The 17,385-nt window shown below is 48.7% G+C and overlaps 1 protein-coding gene across 5 annotated transcripts in view; it reads right to left on the reverse strand.

The window, feature by feature from the left end:
* Positions 1-17,385, reverse strand: part of NOTUM (notum, palmitoleoyl-protein carboxylesterase) — a 125,240-nt gene that overhangs the window by 12,008 nt on the left and 95,847 nt on the right. For all 5 annotated transcript variants that reach the window (XM_085617552.1, XM_085617556.1, XM_085617555.1 and 2 more), the window contains 2 exons: positions 12,105-12,353; positions 10,776-10,823 (listed from right to left, as the gene is read on the reverse strand). In XM_085617552.1, the coding sequence (XP_085473678.1) occupies positions 10,776-10,823; positions 12,105-12,353 (297 nt within the window). The remainder of the gene's footprint in view (positions 1-10,775; positions 10,824-12,104; positions 12,354-17,385) is intronic.

Genomic DNA, 17,385 nt, shown 5'->3' on the forward strand with positions numbered 1-17,385 from the left:
ACTCATCCACCATCTCTCCTACCCCGAAGGGTCATCAGTGAATGACGGGATAAGTGCAGAGGCCTGCTCAGTGGGTTATGCATCAGTGGACGATGCAATTGACCTGGTGAGGGCAGCTGGGCAATCAATCAATCAATCAATCAATCAGGGTACTTCTAAAGTGCGCTACTTACCCGTGAGGGTCCCAAGGCGCTGAGGGGTGGGGGGGGGGGTGCCGCTACAGGTCTTGAGGAGTCTTCTAAAGGCGAGTAGGTCTTGGGTCTGTCGTAGGTGGGTTGGGAGGGTGTTCCAGGTTCTGGCGGCGAGGTAAGAGAAGGATCTGCCGCCAGCAGTCGTACGTTGGATGCGGGGGACATCTGCGAGGTTGGCGGAGCGGAGCTGGCGGGTGGGGTGTAGAAGTGGGTCTGCTGTTCAGGTAGGCTGGTCTGGCGTTGTGGAGTGCTTTGTGTGCGTGGGTGAGGAGCTTGAAGGTGATCCTCTTGTCGATGGGGAGCCAGTGCAGGTCTCTCAGGACGGGGGTGATGTGGCTGCGGCGGGGGGCGTTGACGATCAGTCGGGCGGAGGCGTTTTGGACGCCGTTGGTGTTTGGCTGGGATTCCTGCGTAGAGTGCGTTGCCGTAGTCCAGTCTGCTGCTGACGAGGCCTGTGTCACTGTTCTTCTTGTTTCGGTCGGGATCCATTTGTAGATCTGGCGGAGCATGCGTAGACTGTTGTAGCAGGAGGAGGAGGAGACAGCGTTGACTTGCTTGGATATGGAGAGGGAGGAGTCGAGGATGAATCCTAGGTTGCGTGCGTGGTCGGTTGGTATAGGTGCTGTCCCCAGGGCGGTCGGCCACCAGGAGTCGTCCCAGGCTGAGCGGGTGGGTCCAAGGATGAGGACCTCCGTCTTGTCAGAGTTCAGTTTCAGACGTCTGCTCCTCATCCAGTCGGCGATGGCCTTCATGCCCTCGTGAATGTTGGTTTTGGCGGTGTGAGGGTCCTTGGTGAGGGAGAGGATGAGCTGGGTGTCATCGGCGTAGGAGAAGATGTTGAGGTTGTGGTGGCGGGCCATTTGTGCGAGAGAGGCCATGTAGATGTTGAACAGCATCGGGCTGAGGGATGAGCCCTGGGGGACGCCGCAGATGAGGTCAGTGGCTTCTGACCGGAAAGGTGGGAGGCGGACGCTCTGTGTTCTGCCGGAGAGGAAGAACGTGGTCCAGTCAAGGGCCTTCTCTTGGATTCTGGCTTCTTGGAGGCATGTCTATAGGGTGCGGTGGCAGACCGTGTCGAATGCGGCTGACAGGTCCAGGAGGATGAGGGCTGATGTTTCGCCGTTGTCCAGTTGGCGTCTGATGTAGTCTGTGGCGGCGATGAGGGCTGTCTCGGTGCTGTGGTTACGTCTGAATCCGGATTGGGACGGGTCCAGGATGTTGTTGTCTTCGAGGTGGCGGGTCAGTTGAATGTTGACGATTTTCTCGATGACCTTTGCCAGGAACGGGAGCAGGGAGATGGGTCGGAAGTTCTTTAGGTCCATGGGGTCCGCCTTGGGCTTTTTGAGGAGGGCGTTGATTTCAGCGTGCTTCCAGCTTTCTGGAAATGTGTCTTTTTCGAAGGAGATGTTGATGACCTTCCGTAGTTGGGGTGCGATGGCCGCGTCAGCTTTGTTGAATACGTGGTGTGGGCATGGGTCTGACGGAGATCCTGAGTGGATGGAGTTCATGATCTTGCGTGTCTCGTTGGTGTTGGCCCAGGAGGTCAGGCGGTTGGCGCTGTTGGTGATCGCGGGGCAGGAGGAGTCGTGCATCGTTGGTGCGGTCGTGGAGTTGAAGCTGTCGTGGATGTCAGCGATCTTGCGGTGGAAGAAGATGGCAAGTGAGTCACACAGTTCTTGTGAGGGTGGGATGTCATTGGCGCTGGTGTCGGGATTGGAGAGTTCTTTCACGATGCGGAAGAGCTTTTTGCTGTCATGTGCGTGGTTATCCAGGCGGACTTTGAAGGAGGATCTCTTGGCAAGTCTGATGAGGTGGTGATGTCTGCGGGTGGCGTCCTTGTGGGCTGCGTGGTTTTCTAGCGTTCGTTTGTGGAGCCATTTCTTCTCGCTTACGGCAGGCGCGTTTGGAGGTCAGGAGCTCGTTGGTGAACCAGGTGGCTCTCCTGTTGGCGTGGCTGTTGGATGGTCTCTTGAGTGGGGCGAGGGTGGTGGTCAGTTGGTCTTCGGTGACATTGTTCCAGCAGCGGCGCGGCAGCTGTTGGGTGCGATGGTGCATGGTTGGTTTTTTGAAGGTGAAGTGGATGCAGCGGTTTTCGGTCCAGTGGGGTTCGGAGGTGTGGTCGAAGGCGACGTGGGTGCTTGTGGAGAAGACGGCGTCCAGCGTGTGGCCTGCGGCGTGGGTGGGTGCGGTGACTAGTTGTCTGAGGCCGAGGTTGGCGAGGTTTTCGTTCAGAGTGGCGGAGTTGGCATTGTTGTTGTTCTCGAGGTGGAAATTCAGGTCCCCGAGGAGGATGTAGTCCGTGGAGTCGAGTGCGTGGGTGCTGGCGAGGTCGGCGATGGAGTCGCTGAACTGTGCTCGTGGTGCCGGGGGGGTCTGTAGATGAGGGTTCCTCTGAGGGTGGTGTTGGGGTCGGTGTGGATCGGAAGAGTAGGTGTTCGGCGGTGTTGAGGATGTCGTCTGCGTGGGTGGTGACCTTGAGGGTGGACTTGTAGACGATGGCTATTCCTCCTCCGATTCCATTGGCGCGGTCCCTGCAGGTGATCTTGTAGCCGTCCGGGATGGCTATGGCGATGTTGGGTGCCGAGGAGTCGCTCCACCAGGTCTCGGTGAGGAAGGCCACGTCTGGGGCGAAGGTGTTGAGCAGGTCCCAGAGCTCGACGGCGTGTTTGCGTGCGGAGCGGGTGTTGAGTAGAATGCAGCGGAGGTGGTTGGGTCCCGTTCTTGGAGGTTTGGTGGGTCTGTCGCAGGTGAAGCTGCAGGTGCGGCAGGAGAAGGGTCTGTGGGTCTGTTTCGGGGCGGCCTGGAAGCAGGTGTTGTGCCGGCCGGCGTTGAGTGCGTGGAGGGAGTCGGCGTCGTATCGGAGTCTGGCGTCGTGGCGAGCGTGGGGTCCAGGGGTTCTGGTGCTGGGCGTGGTCCGGGCTTGCCTTCGGCGCGCCGGCTGCTCAGCCGCTGCGCGGCCTCCATAAGAGGGGCTGAGGGAGGGAGGCGGGAGCGGGGTGGCGAATGGGATGCTCGGGGGGCGGGACCGCAGGGGAGCAGCGGCAGGAACTAGGCAGCGAGGGGAGGGAGCGGGGGAGAAAAAACAACGCCAGGAATCGGCGATCGGGCGAGCAGGGAGTGGGAGTCAGGATCAGGTAGCAGGCGAACCAGAGCGGCACTCAGTGGGGCAGCGCAGTGGCTGGGGAGCAACCTAGCAGACATTGAGTCCGGCTTCCGACTGTTACCAGTCCATCCCTCCAGTTTTCACCTATTAGGTTTCCAGTGGGAAGGGGACCTGTATATCGATAAAGCCATGCCTATGGGCTGTGCAATATCCTGCGCATATTTTGAGCAATTCGCCACCTTTATAGAAGGGGCCCTGCATGACAGACACCCAGCGGGGGGGGGAAACTTCACTACCTGGATGATTTAATGTTTTACAGGCCCCCCCCCGGTCACCAAACTGTGGGAACACATTGGCAGCATTTGAAGAGCTGGCAGGGATACTGGGGATCCCCCTGGCGCCAGAAAAAACAGTAGGGCCCCCTTACAAAACTCACATTTTTGGGCATAGAGCTGGACTCAGCAACAGGGACAGCTAGGCTCACGGAGGACAAAGTGAAGGATTTCAGGGCAGAGGTACGTGGCCTATGCGGCCGCAACAAGGCAACTCTCAATGAGCTGCAAAGGCTGATTGGGAAGCTCAACTTCGCAGCCAGGGTTATACCAGCAGGTAGAGTGTTTTCCAGGCGCCTCACACAGCTGACCTCAGGCGTCACCCACAAACACCATCACGTCAGTCTAGGGGCAGGGGTCAAGCAGGACTTACTGATGTGGGACAAATTCCTCACAGACTTTAACAGCATCCCGATATGGAGGGAAGGCTGGGTAACGGCTAAGCAGATAGCCCTATTTACAGACGCCTATGGAAGCACGGGTTTCGGGGCAATCCTCGGCAAGAGGTGGTGTGCAAGCCGGTGGCCAGATAAATGGCATAGGCTAGGCATCACAAGCAATATAACATTCCTGGAACTATTCCCCATTATAGTGGCTGTATGGAAGCGGGAGCTAAGGGACATGAAGCTGACACTTTCTTCAGACAACAAGGGGGTGGTGCAGGCCATTAACAAAGGCGCAGCAAGGTGCCCCGACACTTTAAGACTAATGCGACAGTTGATTAAATTACAGCTGGAAGGGAACTTGGATTTGAAGGCCCGCCATGTTCCAGGGGTGGACAACATGGTAGCGGACGCCCTGTCCAGGTCACAGATGAGCTGCTTCAGGGAATTAGCACCTGGGGCAGACAAAGCAATGACCCAGTTCCCAGCGCACCTGTGGGACCTGGTGGGGTAGATCTATCTACACTGGTGAATCAAGCCCTCACCCCAGAGGCAGCTAGACGTTACAGGAAATACGCTACAACGGTAATGAAGATAGGGGGCGTACGATCCCTGGCCGACAGGGATGGGACACGAAGGGCAGTGGAGCGATTCATACAATGGGCATTTACCACCAAGAAGACAAGGTCTTGGGCACAGGCCCACCTGGCAGCCATAGCCCATTTTTCAAAAATTCACACTGGGGAAGACCCCACAGCATCCCCGTACCTCAAGGCGGCAATGAAAGGGTGGAAACGATCTGAGGGGACGAAGGTTGATAGCTGGCGGCCCATAGATTTCGAAAAACTGGGCCAGCTGATGGAGGCCCTGGTGTGGTGTAGAAAGGACAGATTTGAGCTCCACCTGTTCCAAGCAGCCTTTTCCACAGCATTCTTTGGCGCCTTCCGCATCAGCGAACTGGTGGCACCCAGGAAGCAGGGACCGGCGTGGCGGTGCCTCCAGGCCACGGATATCAGACCCAGAGCAGCCTCGGTGGAAATAGTTCTGCGAAGGTCAAAGACAGACCAGGCAGGAAAGGGCGCAGTAATACAGCTGCAATGCATCCAAGGGAGCAACTTTTTCGTGGTGTGCTGCTTGCGCAGATACATGGGAGCATGCCCAGCAGGGGAGGAAACTTTTCAAACATCAAGATGGGAGCAACCTGAGCAAATTCCAATTTACCGCACTGATGCGCAAGGCCCTCGCAAAAGCCGGGCTGCCCCCGGAAACCTTTGCCCCTCACTCTTTCAGGATTGGCGCAGCAACCTCGGCATCGCAGCTTGGCATGCCGGAAACAAGAATTCAAGAGGTGGGCCGGTGGCGGTCCAGGGCATACAAAACATACATCAGGCCACAGCTACTTTAGACCGCACAGGCGAGGGTCGGTGCCACTCACTTTATGATGCCGCACAGCAGGGTGAGTGGTATAGCTTATCACCTTGGGATGCCGCATGGCAGGGTGTCAAAGAGCAAGCAAAAAAAAAAAAAATGTTTGAGAACTAGTGCGCCTGCGCTGCTGCAATGACTATGTGATGTGCAATCCTTTCTTCAGCAGGAGAACGCCGCCGGCTGGTGTGGGTAGTGGGCCATTCCTTTGTGTCCAGGATGCGGACATGGTGGCAGCAGGTGGGCCACAGGATGGCAAGCAAGCCCAAAGTCACGAGCATCCGATGGCTGGGTCAGCCAGGGATGAAATGGAGCCAGCTGACGCCGACACTCGCAAACCTGCTGGCAGACGCAGCATGGCACCCAGACATACTGATCATCCATCTCGGGGGCAACGACCTGACCCAAATGGGAAGAAAAGCGTTGGGGAACGCTATTCAGGCAGACCTCACAAGGGCATCGGCGGCACGACCATCATATGGTCAGAGATGATCAGCAGAAGACAATGGAGGGGCGCAGAATCGCACAAAGCAGTGGAAAATGCCAGAACAAAACTGAACATCGCAATGCACAAATTTTGCAAGACCAACGGTATGGAATCCATCAGACACGGACTGATCCACCCTGGCCGCCCAGAGCTGTATAGCCAGGACGGGGTCCATCTGTCAGAAGAGGGGTTGAAAATCTTTTGGAATAACCTATGGGGCGCAATGGCTCTTGCAGGTTGCGGCTAAAAAAAACCACAAAAAAAAACCACAGTAGCTAAGGGGGGCGCCGCAAGAAGACGTTAGCCTCCCTGCGGCGTGGCGAAAAACTGTACAATGGTTGGCTAAGGGGGCACACCGACAGGGCGGTGTGTAGGAGGAGGGCCTCTCACCTTGGGATGCCGCACGGCAGGGTGAGGTGGCCGGGCCAAGGAGGGGGGTAGAAAACGGAGACGGCGTTCGCGGCCCAGACCCGGCCTGTCAGCAGGGCACAAAAGGTAGCGGGTTGGGGGCCTAACTCAGAAGAGTAGCTACCCCTCCCTACACGCAGAAGGCATGGGTGACCAACCAAATGGTGGTCCCAGTGGTAACATGACAAAAGAGGACTACCAAGGACTAACAAGAGAACTGGTTTGGGGGCCATTTACGAACTGGAGGTACCACAACATGATCTGCCAATGTGACAATGACAGGGATTTGTGACCAAGATATGGCAGTTTGCAAATGACCAATGTGATATGAGGTCATGCTAAAGGATGACCGGATAACCAGTATGTGTAAAATCTGCAGCCAACAGCGACCACAACAACTACAATCCTTGTTGGCTGAGTTTTTTGGGACACCAGGGCGGCGGAGTTGGGAGAATAAGTTTCACCCGGTTGGGCGCAGTGCGGGAGTTATGACCTGCCTAGCCCAGCCTGCAGCAGCTCACAAACTGGAAGTTATAGGAGGCGGGTAGAGCGGCTGGAGCTTGGCTGTGCACATTATCGCAGGGATGGCTGGGGCTTGTGCCTTCAGGCCCCTGTAAACCTTCCCACCACTGTCGCCTGCCCACTTAACAACCCAAGTAAATAAGTCTGTGGGAAACCAGGGCGTAGCTATTGCTTACAGACCAACCGAAGGACGGGGAATAAAAAAGAAAAGACAAAAAAGGATACCCAAAGATGGATGTACTTTTCTGAAAAGTCCCAAATCAAGCATCATTCATTAGTGCCTCCAATATCCAGTCCTCGTTTTTTAAATTTATACTACATATCTTGTAGTTTCATTTTCAGTAATAAATTTATACTACATATCTTGTAGTTTCCTTTTCAGTAAAAAAAAAAAACAGATTACAAGTGCTAAAATGCAATGACATTGTGTGATTGAAATAGCTATGTACACATTACCTGGTATAATGTGTGGGCTCAGTGGCAAGGTGGAAACAGAAAGAACCACTTTTTATACAGAAGAATAGTTTCCCAGATGTACACAAACCACTTGGCTGCCCTATTGTTATATGAATGTCATGAAAGTAGGTCTCTAGGACTGCCTTTTGATTTATATGTACAAATCAATTATGGCCTCCCCAGTCCTCTCACGCATGTGGTAGTTTTAAAAATAAATAAATGTGTCTTTACGGAACTATCATAAACTATCCATCGTGCAATAGTCCCCTTGGTGGCAATGAGCCAGTGTTTGCCGGTGCAAAGAAGATGACAAAATGATTTATTTTTCCGATTTGGCTTGTTTCTTGCAAGTAACACATCACTGCCCCTTTGACATCCGGTGTGTGAAAGGCATTTCTACCTGAGATCTTGGGTTTTAGAAGAAGGCTGGTAGCTGTATAGCTTGCCCGACATCAAAATGTGTTATGACCTTTTACTAAAAATGCGGGTTTGTCCCCTTTACACTCTGCCCTTACGTATCTGCAAGTAGTAGTATAACCTTTTTTCGGTTACAGATAAACAACATTAACATAATAAAAGTACATTAAAATTATCCCATATGTAACTTGTCCATAAATAGAACCATAGGAAGTCACAGTGCAATAATGATTTGAGAACAATCAAAATACTTTCAGTTATTAAGAGATTTCCACAAAAGGAAGATTTTGAATTCTCAAATTCGTGTTGGTATCCATAGGTTACATGAATATTTGATGACCTACCCAAAGTGTCATGTGCCATGTGCCATAACCAAATCATGCAATAAATCACAATACATCCCATCATTTGGAAAATTAGCAAAATAAACCTGATCAACAGTTGTAGATCGTATTGCACTGTTATGTTAAAAGTGCAAATATGAATTAAAAAATAAAATGCGAGCTCTGATATAATCTGACTCACAATACAATATCCAGTAGATAAATGTATACATTACTAACAACATTTTTTAACACGTTAGATTATCCTAAAATAGATGAGATATAATATGATTAAGAACACGCCTGGATAAAACAACAATATTAAATTAGAAGTGAATACGAAATATTACATAATAAAATACTCATAATAGATTCTGTGATACGAATAGCTAAAAGGAACCCTACGTGGATGCTAGATCAATATGAGATTAATAAGAGACAAGGAACATTGAATTTCACAGGGGATGCAGGCTTCACACTATTAGCCCCATGCGCCACATCAAGAAGATTAACCAATCTGTTGACTATTAATGGAACATTTTGTCCTTAAGTACCAGGCCCAATTTAAATACCTCAATAATGCAAACACTATTTGGTCACGTTTATCAGATCTGAGAATGCGTTGTGTCACAGCGCAATGGATGAATCCCAGAAGACGTGATATTGGAATGATCCACTTTGAGCAAGGTAGAGTATACTTTAAGCAAAAATAAAAAGTAGGCCTCAGTTTCCTTAACTGATGGACAGAAAGGGCCCTCCTCTTCTAAACCATTAACCCCTTTCCATTTTGCATCACTGAGTTAAAGGGGAGGGCGGATTTCTAAACCGAAAATACAATGTTTTGGCTTTATGGGGGGTTATTGTATCCATGTAAGCTCATATTCTGGAAGGCATTTTTGGACTAAGACCCCGTCTATCACACCCTCTAGTCATGCAACCCGCCAAGTTTCAATTAAGAGGTGCTCCCAGTGAATCCTTTGAATCGGAGTAGCCAAGCTACTGACCTGGTTCCACTTCATAAAATAATTACTCCCCCCTCTTTTTCCAGTGGCTCAGTCATTGTAGGAGTCTCCAGGTCCACAGCATGGACCTCAAGGTCCTTCTCCATCTATTGCTTCGAAGGCATGTAAAAACCCTTGAGGGATTCAGCGAATTCCGTCTTTCCATTGAGGAGGGCCTTCATTTTGGCTAAGAGTTTAAGTTTGTTCCTCTCAACGTCAAGGGCCTTTTGGTTGATGCCGAGCATCAAGGTCTTCCTTTTTGGTACCAAAGCTTCTTTCTCTCTCTGCTTTTTATCCTTCCTATGCTTGCTTTGAGGCCGGTTCAAAAGGTCAGCTGCCAAAGGTGTCTTTTTCAACTTCAACCCGTGGCATTCTTTTTGTTTTCCCTCTATCATTGTTGATTTTGGTCTCAGGGTAGCCTTCCTTTTTGAGCCAGTGTCTCGACTCTGCGCCACTGCACCCTTCTGTTAACGGACACTTCATCTGGTCCTACCTTGAGTATTACCAACTTCTCCTTCTAAATGACCATTTTGATGTTGGAGGCTTCCCCTTGTGCATCTTCTGTGCGTTTGAGCTTCTTCTCATCAGTTGAGAGGCAGAGGCCCATCAGGGTTTTTGCCTGCACCATGGCATAATGTACCTACCTCTGCTTTTTCCTTATTTTCAGTGTCTTCAACTGAAATTCAGCACATGCATCGAAGCCCATGCGTTGTGATCTTTCGGAAGGCAGAGGTTGCAGTCCTTGAGGCTGTCCTTCTGGACATTCTTTCCTACTTGTGGTGGATTTCTTCCTGATGGTTAGTTTTTGTTCATGTAAACGGTGTTGTCTCCTTGTGGTTGCTATATTCATTGATGTTCTTTCATTTTTTGGGTGTTTTCCTCCACAATCCTTGGTAAAAAGCATAGTAATTATAAAAAACAAATCTATGTCTTAGCTCTGCTTCCAGACTTAACAGCTGAAAGATGAATCTAAAGATTGCAACCAAACAAATGGGCCTCCGGGGTGGGCGTCTGATGTCACTTGAAAGGACTACTACACCAAATGGTCAACACAACCCAGCATAAAAAACAAACAAAAAAAAAGAAGGGGGAGGGGGAACTAACAGAAGAATTACCAGATGGCGGAAAATTGCACAACATGTCAATCCAGAAGAGTCATGCTGCAAAATGAAATGTTCAACACTTGTTTTGCAGGTTCCCCTTCAGCGTCTTGTTCATTCTATGCCTTTTCAGGATCATTTAAGAGTTTGCATGTTGTCTGACATACAGGGACTATTGGCTTTAAATGTGTTGTTGAGGAGGATATTAGGTCATGTATTACTGTGGTACTTAGTCATAACTTTTTTTAGGAAAGATTTTCTTCAAATTTTCGACAAAGGTAATCCCAGTTCCAACCATTAGATAGAAGAGATTGCAAGGGTATGTGATCTATGACACAATCAAGCTAGAAAATCTAGGAAAGGTACCAAGCTGCAAAAGAAGTGGAGAAACAAGAGATTGAAAATTTGGTGACAAGAGACAGGAGGAGACCAAGATCTATACTGAAGTGATCAGACCCAAGAATGAACCAAACATTCAGAGATATAGCGGTCAAGTGAACATGCCATGCATTACACCTTCAGCCAGTACTGAATGTTTAACCAGCAGATTGCTAATATATATAGCAGGGGAAGCAAAACTTTCAAAATGAGACATTTTGAAGAGTGGATACAAGTAGAAACACTCACCTCTGTGTAATCAGCTCGTGCGAGAGGCAGGCTGCAGCAAAGGTGGCCCTGCGGGGAAAAAGGCATGGGTCAGATGGCTCTCAAGTCTCATTGACCTCATCAAGGGGCGTAATCTATGCCATGCACTAACACTAACATACTGCAGTACTGATAAGCAAGCACTGAAGCAGTAGTATGAAGCATTGCATGTGGACTGTACTTTAGGCCTTTGTGGTTCCTGTGCATGCATTGCATGAAAATAGTTCTGTAGTGTTTTCCGGCAACACTGGCATCGTGCAGATCATGCAGGAATGCTTCATTACTTCACTTATTTTACCAGTGCAAGCACTATCCTGGGAGGCAGTATTGCTCTGCTTGAAGGCAGCAGCAGCCTGAGTCTTTCAGAGGAGCTGTGTGGGAGAAGTCTCTCTCTGTTGTAGGAAGAAATTTGTGTCTTTTGGGGGGGCGGTAGGATTGAGATTAAGGCTTTGTGCTCTATCAAGGGCAGGGAGTAGTTTGACTCTGCTGCAGAAGGGGTTAACCGTCTTGGATCTGGGAAGGGAAAGGATGAGAGTAGATTGGCTCTGGAATAGGGGCTGGGATCTGGTTCCAGTGAAGGAGGGGGTAGGGTGTCTCTTCCTAGGGGGAAGGCAGAGAAATAGAACACTATTCTGACTCCGACATGAAGAAGGGCAGTCTGGCTGTTGTAATGCAGACCCTGGTCGAATCCCAATTGCACCTTAACCCGACTCTAATGTTAAAAGTCCTTACTGCACATTGATTTTGCATACTTTGTTGCTAAACAGCGATTATTCAATCAAATCAGAACAGATGGGAGTTACATATGTGCACTCAAAAGAAGTCTACATGCAGTAGAGAGGGCCTTTGGTCAAGTAAAAATAGGCCCGACTTTTGACATAGGTTTTGTACTGGCTTAGTGCAAGCATATGGTGTTTGGGCTTAAATGGAACTGAAAAGACATTTCAGTTGATTCAACCTGTTTGCAGTTCATAATCATCCTAAACAAGTACACTATTCCTTATTTTGTATGCCGGGCACATGTAGTAAAATGTCCTGAGTCTTATGTCACATAATTTTTATACGGTTCACTTAGTCATTCTAGCACTGTTGCTCCTGAATCTAGTGGAAAACCTTTGCATCTCTTCAAATGAAATGTCCACAAGGGGCTTTCTTGTTGCCACTTCCACAGGACTGCACCCCGAGTACTGATCTCTGAACTCTGTTCCTGCAACAATGCTCACCAAATACTGCTCCTAGGGACACTTTCTTCTCATACTCTACCCTACCCGCGCGGCTTCATTATTGCGGTCCCTCCACATGCTCACTCACGTGACATCCTTAAGAGTATTTCTTAGTTCTCGACCCAAGTCTTGGATGTAGACCCACTGGCCCTCCTGCACCCGCTGACCAGTCAGGTGTACATTGTCCACAGTGAGCTGAGCCTCATCAAACAGCCATTGCACAACGAACACTGGACTACGTAGTGTGGGGTACAGCTTGTATCCAAAGAAGCAGTGCCACTCCTCTCCTTCTGGATACTGTCGTCGACACCGCTCAGGCACCATTCCACTCCAAAATCTACAAATTCAAGCAAAGAAGAGGTGTGAGGGCGGCAAACTGCACTGCGCTATCCCCCAGCTATGAACATGCAATTCCCTTTAAGTGCATTGCCCCGCGAGATAGAACAAACAGTGCTATTGCAGTAAGAATACCATATTATCCAAGTTTGAATGTTGAGTGCCTTGTGGGTATGAATATGCAGTGCCGGTTATGTACATTTATATAATGCCCTCTAGATATGTGTAATGATGCGTGGCTGTAAATAAGATTGATGGGTAAGAAAGCACAGTATGAAATGGTTACTTACCTGTAGGAGTAGTTTTGCAGGTAGAAGATTTGGGATTCACATGCTGTGCATAATTCTACAACCTCCTAGTTGGGTCCAGAATAATATCTACTTTTGTTTTTTGAGTGGTCAAACATTTGGGGACATGCTCCTCCTCGATGATGTCAGACATACTTCTAGGAACCTCCATTGCATGGTAGCAATCTTCAGATTCGTTTTTATCCGACATCCTTATGTATGTAGCTTCCCTTATGTCTTCATGAAGTGTCTCATCCTCCCTCTCATCCTCCCACTGTTAATCTCTGCACCAGTTTTACAGCACAAGTGGGAGAGGGTGATAAGTAAATCCGGAAAGTCTGAAAGCTGGAAAACTACTCCTACAAATAAGTAACTTTCATTTTGCATTATGAATCTTTCTGGATTCACATGCTGTGCATGGATTGTGTAGCGATGTTCTCTTTTCTTGTGGGAGGTTAGTGTTAAGAACATGTTTGTGTTTGAAAACAGGTGTTTCAGTACCATTTGTCCAACCCCTTCTTGCTAGCTTGGCTGTCAACACAGCAATGCTGGGTACAGGTGTACGAAGGACCATTGGGTAGGCATGTAGATGTTGACTGAGACATTGACCAAGAAAGATCATGTTGTCCACTTCTTCCTTCTGGGGGAGTGCCCTGGATCTTTCTTTTAGCATTACTCATGCAGCTCTTGGCAGCACAATCTTTTCCATTTTTTAGAGTAACACTTAAATATAGTTGGTCTTTCTACTTCCATGTTTATTTGGGCAGCATTGCTCTTGAAGACACAAGAATTCTGACATCTAAAATGGAGTGTTTTTGGTTCCGGGTGAAAAATGTCCTCCTGCACGGTTAGGATGTCCTACTGGGTTGATAGTGGTATCACACAATCACCCAAAATCGTATAGCCAAAAAAGGAGGTGGTCTAGCTGTTGTATTCAGGCAAACAATACATATCACTAAAATTGACAACATCTCCATAAAGAATTGTGAGGCCCTTCTAACAAGATGCAATCCTACACCGTCTTCCTCCTGTAACTTACTGCTCCTTTACAGACCTCCACCTAGCAAGGAGACATTCCCAGACGCACTTCTAGACACAGTTTCAAACCTGATAACAATACACTCCAACCTATACGTTCTGGGCGACCTCAACATTTGGTTTGACAAACCCAATGTGACCCATCCAAAAACAATAATCACTGGCCAAAGGCACTGAACATGCATCAGATGGTCCACAAACCCGCACACACCGCTGGACATATCCTAGATGTAATTTTTGCTAATACTGAACTAGTTACCTTTCAAACTATAACTCCAGTCACATGGTCAGATCACCACTTGCTTGCTTTCCAACATAAAACAACACTAAGCGACTCACCTAAAACTACCTTACATCCATCCACCTATCGACCGTGGAACAAAGTCAATTTAGAACACTTAGAAACATAACTAACATCAAGTACATATCTGGAAACAATAAATTCTGTTCAAAATCTATGAGTGGCTACAGGAATCCTGATGCCACTCAAAACCACACAACAGAACAAAAGAAAAAAAGCGCCTTGGAGAAACATTGAAATAAAAGACATAAAACAACAAATTAGAAAGCTGCAACGTACCTGGCTCAAAACAAACACCAAACAAGAAACTTCACGTACAGAAAATGTACAGATTATACAAGTGGGCTATCAAAAAAGCTAAGAAAAGGTACTATTCAGACAAAATTCAAAACGCTAAATGTGCAAATAAAGAATTCTATAAAATACTCAAAGAATTTCGCAATCAAATTGCATAGAAGGAACTCATCCTGTTACTCAAGATTTCACAGACAAACTGGCAAATCATTACATGGACAAAGCAGACACGTCGGACTCGTACTTAAAACAGAAACAAAGCACCAGCACTAACCCTTGTACAAAACAACAATCCAAGAATACTCTAACCAAGCCTCTCCGTTCCTTCCAACACATCTCACACGATGACTTTATGGACCTGGTCAAAGCAAGCAGGCCTGTCGGCAGCCCTTCTGACCCCTGTCCACCACAAACTTTCAAGACAATTCTTTTAACAACCTCTGCTGCCACTCCAGTAAGAAGAAGAATCAACGATTCCTTCACTACCGGAATATTTCCAGAAAAATCACATACGCCCTTTACTGAAGAAAACAAACTTGGACCCGCTGAACCCTGACAACTACAGACCCATTACAAATTGACCTTTCCTGGGCAAACTGATAGAAAGAGCAGCGTTCACCCAGATGTCACAATTCATTGAAGAGAATGACAAACTTTCAAACAGGAGTCCGTCCGGGAAGAGGCACTGAATCTGCCCTCCTTGCCATCTGGGATGACCTGAAGAATACAGTTGACAGCAACGGGGTTGCTGCGCTACTCCTCTTGGACCTCTTAGCTGCCTTTGACACGGTTGACCATGACACTCTAAACAGTGACTCTATGAAGCCGGCATAGAGGGAACTGTTCCAGACTGGATCGCGTCCTACCTTCGAAACAGAACTAATGTCATCCATACCCCACCTTTCTTGTCCAAACCGTACTCCACAATAGCGGTGGTCCCTCAAGGTTCTATCATCTCGCCCATGCTTTTCAACATCTACATGAAGTCATTACCAGTACTGATCAATAAATTTCACCTCACGTGCTATAACTATGCAGATGACACGCAAATACTCCTTCAACTGGAATGCCCCAAAGACATTGGAAAATCACCAATTTTCAGCTGTCTCAGAGCCGTGGATCAGTGGATGACTTGGAGCCATCTCAAATTGAATGCTTCAAAAACTGAAATACTCATGTGTGGCGATTGGAAACATTACAACCCGCTTGCCGCATGGCCTAATGAACTGGAATCACTGCCTAAAGTATCGAAGGAAGTAGGAAACCTCGGAAGGACAATGGACTCCAAGCTGTTGATGAATGCCCAAGTGGACAAACTAGCAAGATCAAGCTTTGTCACTATAAAAACGCTGCGACGAATTTTCCCTCATTTGGGATTTCCACACAAGGTCCAAGCTACCATCTCACTTGTTCGGTCCAAACTCGATTACGCCAATAGCCTCTACCGCGGATCATCTTTAACGACCATGAAAAGACTACAACGGATTCAGAACTCGGCTGCCAGACTACTCTTGCATATCAAACCACGAGACCACATCTCCCATGCCTTGAAAGCCCTGCATTGGTTACCAGTTGCCAGAAGATCTACGTGCAAGCTGCTTTGTATCACCCACAAAGCAATACATGGAATGGGACCGCTCTTCATCAGGAATAAAATAACCAAACACATTCAACAAAGGAACCTCCGCTCTAAAGGAGCATCTCAACTCAAAATCCCAAGATACAAGGAAAAAACCATGGGTGGCACATCCTTCTCTGTTCAAGCAGCCAAACTATGGAACTCTTTAGCCCCCAACATAAGGTCCACCGACAACCACCTTATCTTCAGAAAACTACTCAAGAATTGGCTATTGCCCACATAAGCACTATACGCAAAGAGAAATTTACAGCATATCCCTCTGTATATAAGCATTTGTTTTCACTATAGACATGTACGTATCTTTGTGTATTGCTTTGTACAAACATGTAAAATAATTATATTGTTGAGAGAAAAAAATAATAAATAAATAAAAATCATCTTTGGTCTACATGTACATACTTCCATTGTGCATCTATGTACCTTCCATGTACTTGGATCTGTGTGTCTTACTTTTCTCCTGAAGGGATATCTTGCCCCGGCGTCTCTGCGCGCCGGAGGGTGGCACCACGCGGATCCGCCCTGGCGTCTTCTGCAGGCGTGGCGTCGGTGAGGTCGCGGGGGCCCTGCCCCGGTGCGCTGACGTCGGTTTCCTTCTTTTCCGCGACACATCCCTGTGTGCCATGCCCACAACACACACTGCCCTGGCATACATCAGCCACCCCTCTAGCTGGGTGCCCTATGCCAGTGGTGTGGGTACAGGTGCATGTGCCCTACAGTACCCAGGTCCATTCCTGGGCACTGTAAGGGCAGTGCTGCCATTTAAGAGTATATGGTGCTGGGAGATCGCCAATACGAACTCCACTGCACCATGATGGCTACACTGAAGACTGAGAAGCTTTTGTATCAAACTTCTCAGCACATTAAACCCACAATGATGCCAGTGTGGGATTTAATGTACAATGCACGACAAAGGGCATCTTAGAGATGCCCCCTGAACCTAACCTACAATCCACGTCTTGTCTGAGGGGCTGCCTAGGCTGCCACACAGCAGACATGTTGCTGGACCCCTGGATTGAAAGCCATCCGGTCTCCTGGGCCTGCAACAATGCACATCCTGGGCAAGGTGCTAGGTCTCCTCCCCCAGGATGGGCAGGGGAAGCTTCAAAGGCATGCCGCCTTGTAAGCTTCTCCAGGCCACTTGCTGTACTCAGCAACTGGCCCCTACCGGTTCTGACCCCCACCCTGGTGGGAAGACTGGCCGGAAACCCCAAGGAAGGAATGAGGGTGTGCCAGCCTCTGCCAACCCCACCCCTCAGGTGGGGGAGGCGAGGTGAAGCCCTGCCCAATCAGGACTAGGCTACTGCCCCCCAACCACCGGAGAGTGGCAGGATAGGGGGTGTACCCACCCCAGGGAGGGGACCCATTGGTCCCTGCCCTTTACCTACCTGTAACACCCCTAAATTTAGTATTTAGGGGCTCCCTGAACCTTCCTTTCTCAGATCCAGATTCTGAAACAAGAAAGAAGAACAAGGAA

Source organism: Triturus cristatus, chromosome 7 (assembly GCF_964204655.1).
Source record: "Triturus cristatus chromosome 7, aTriCri1.1, whole genome shotgun sequence".
Lineage (NCBI taxonomy): Eukaryota > Metazoa > Chordata > Amphibia > Caudata > Salamandridae > Triturus > Triturus cristatus.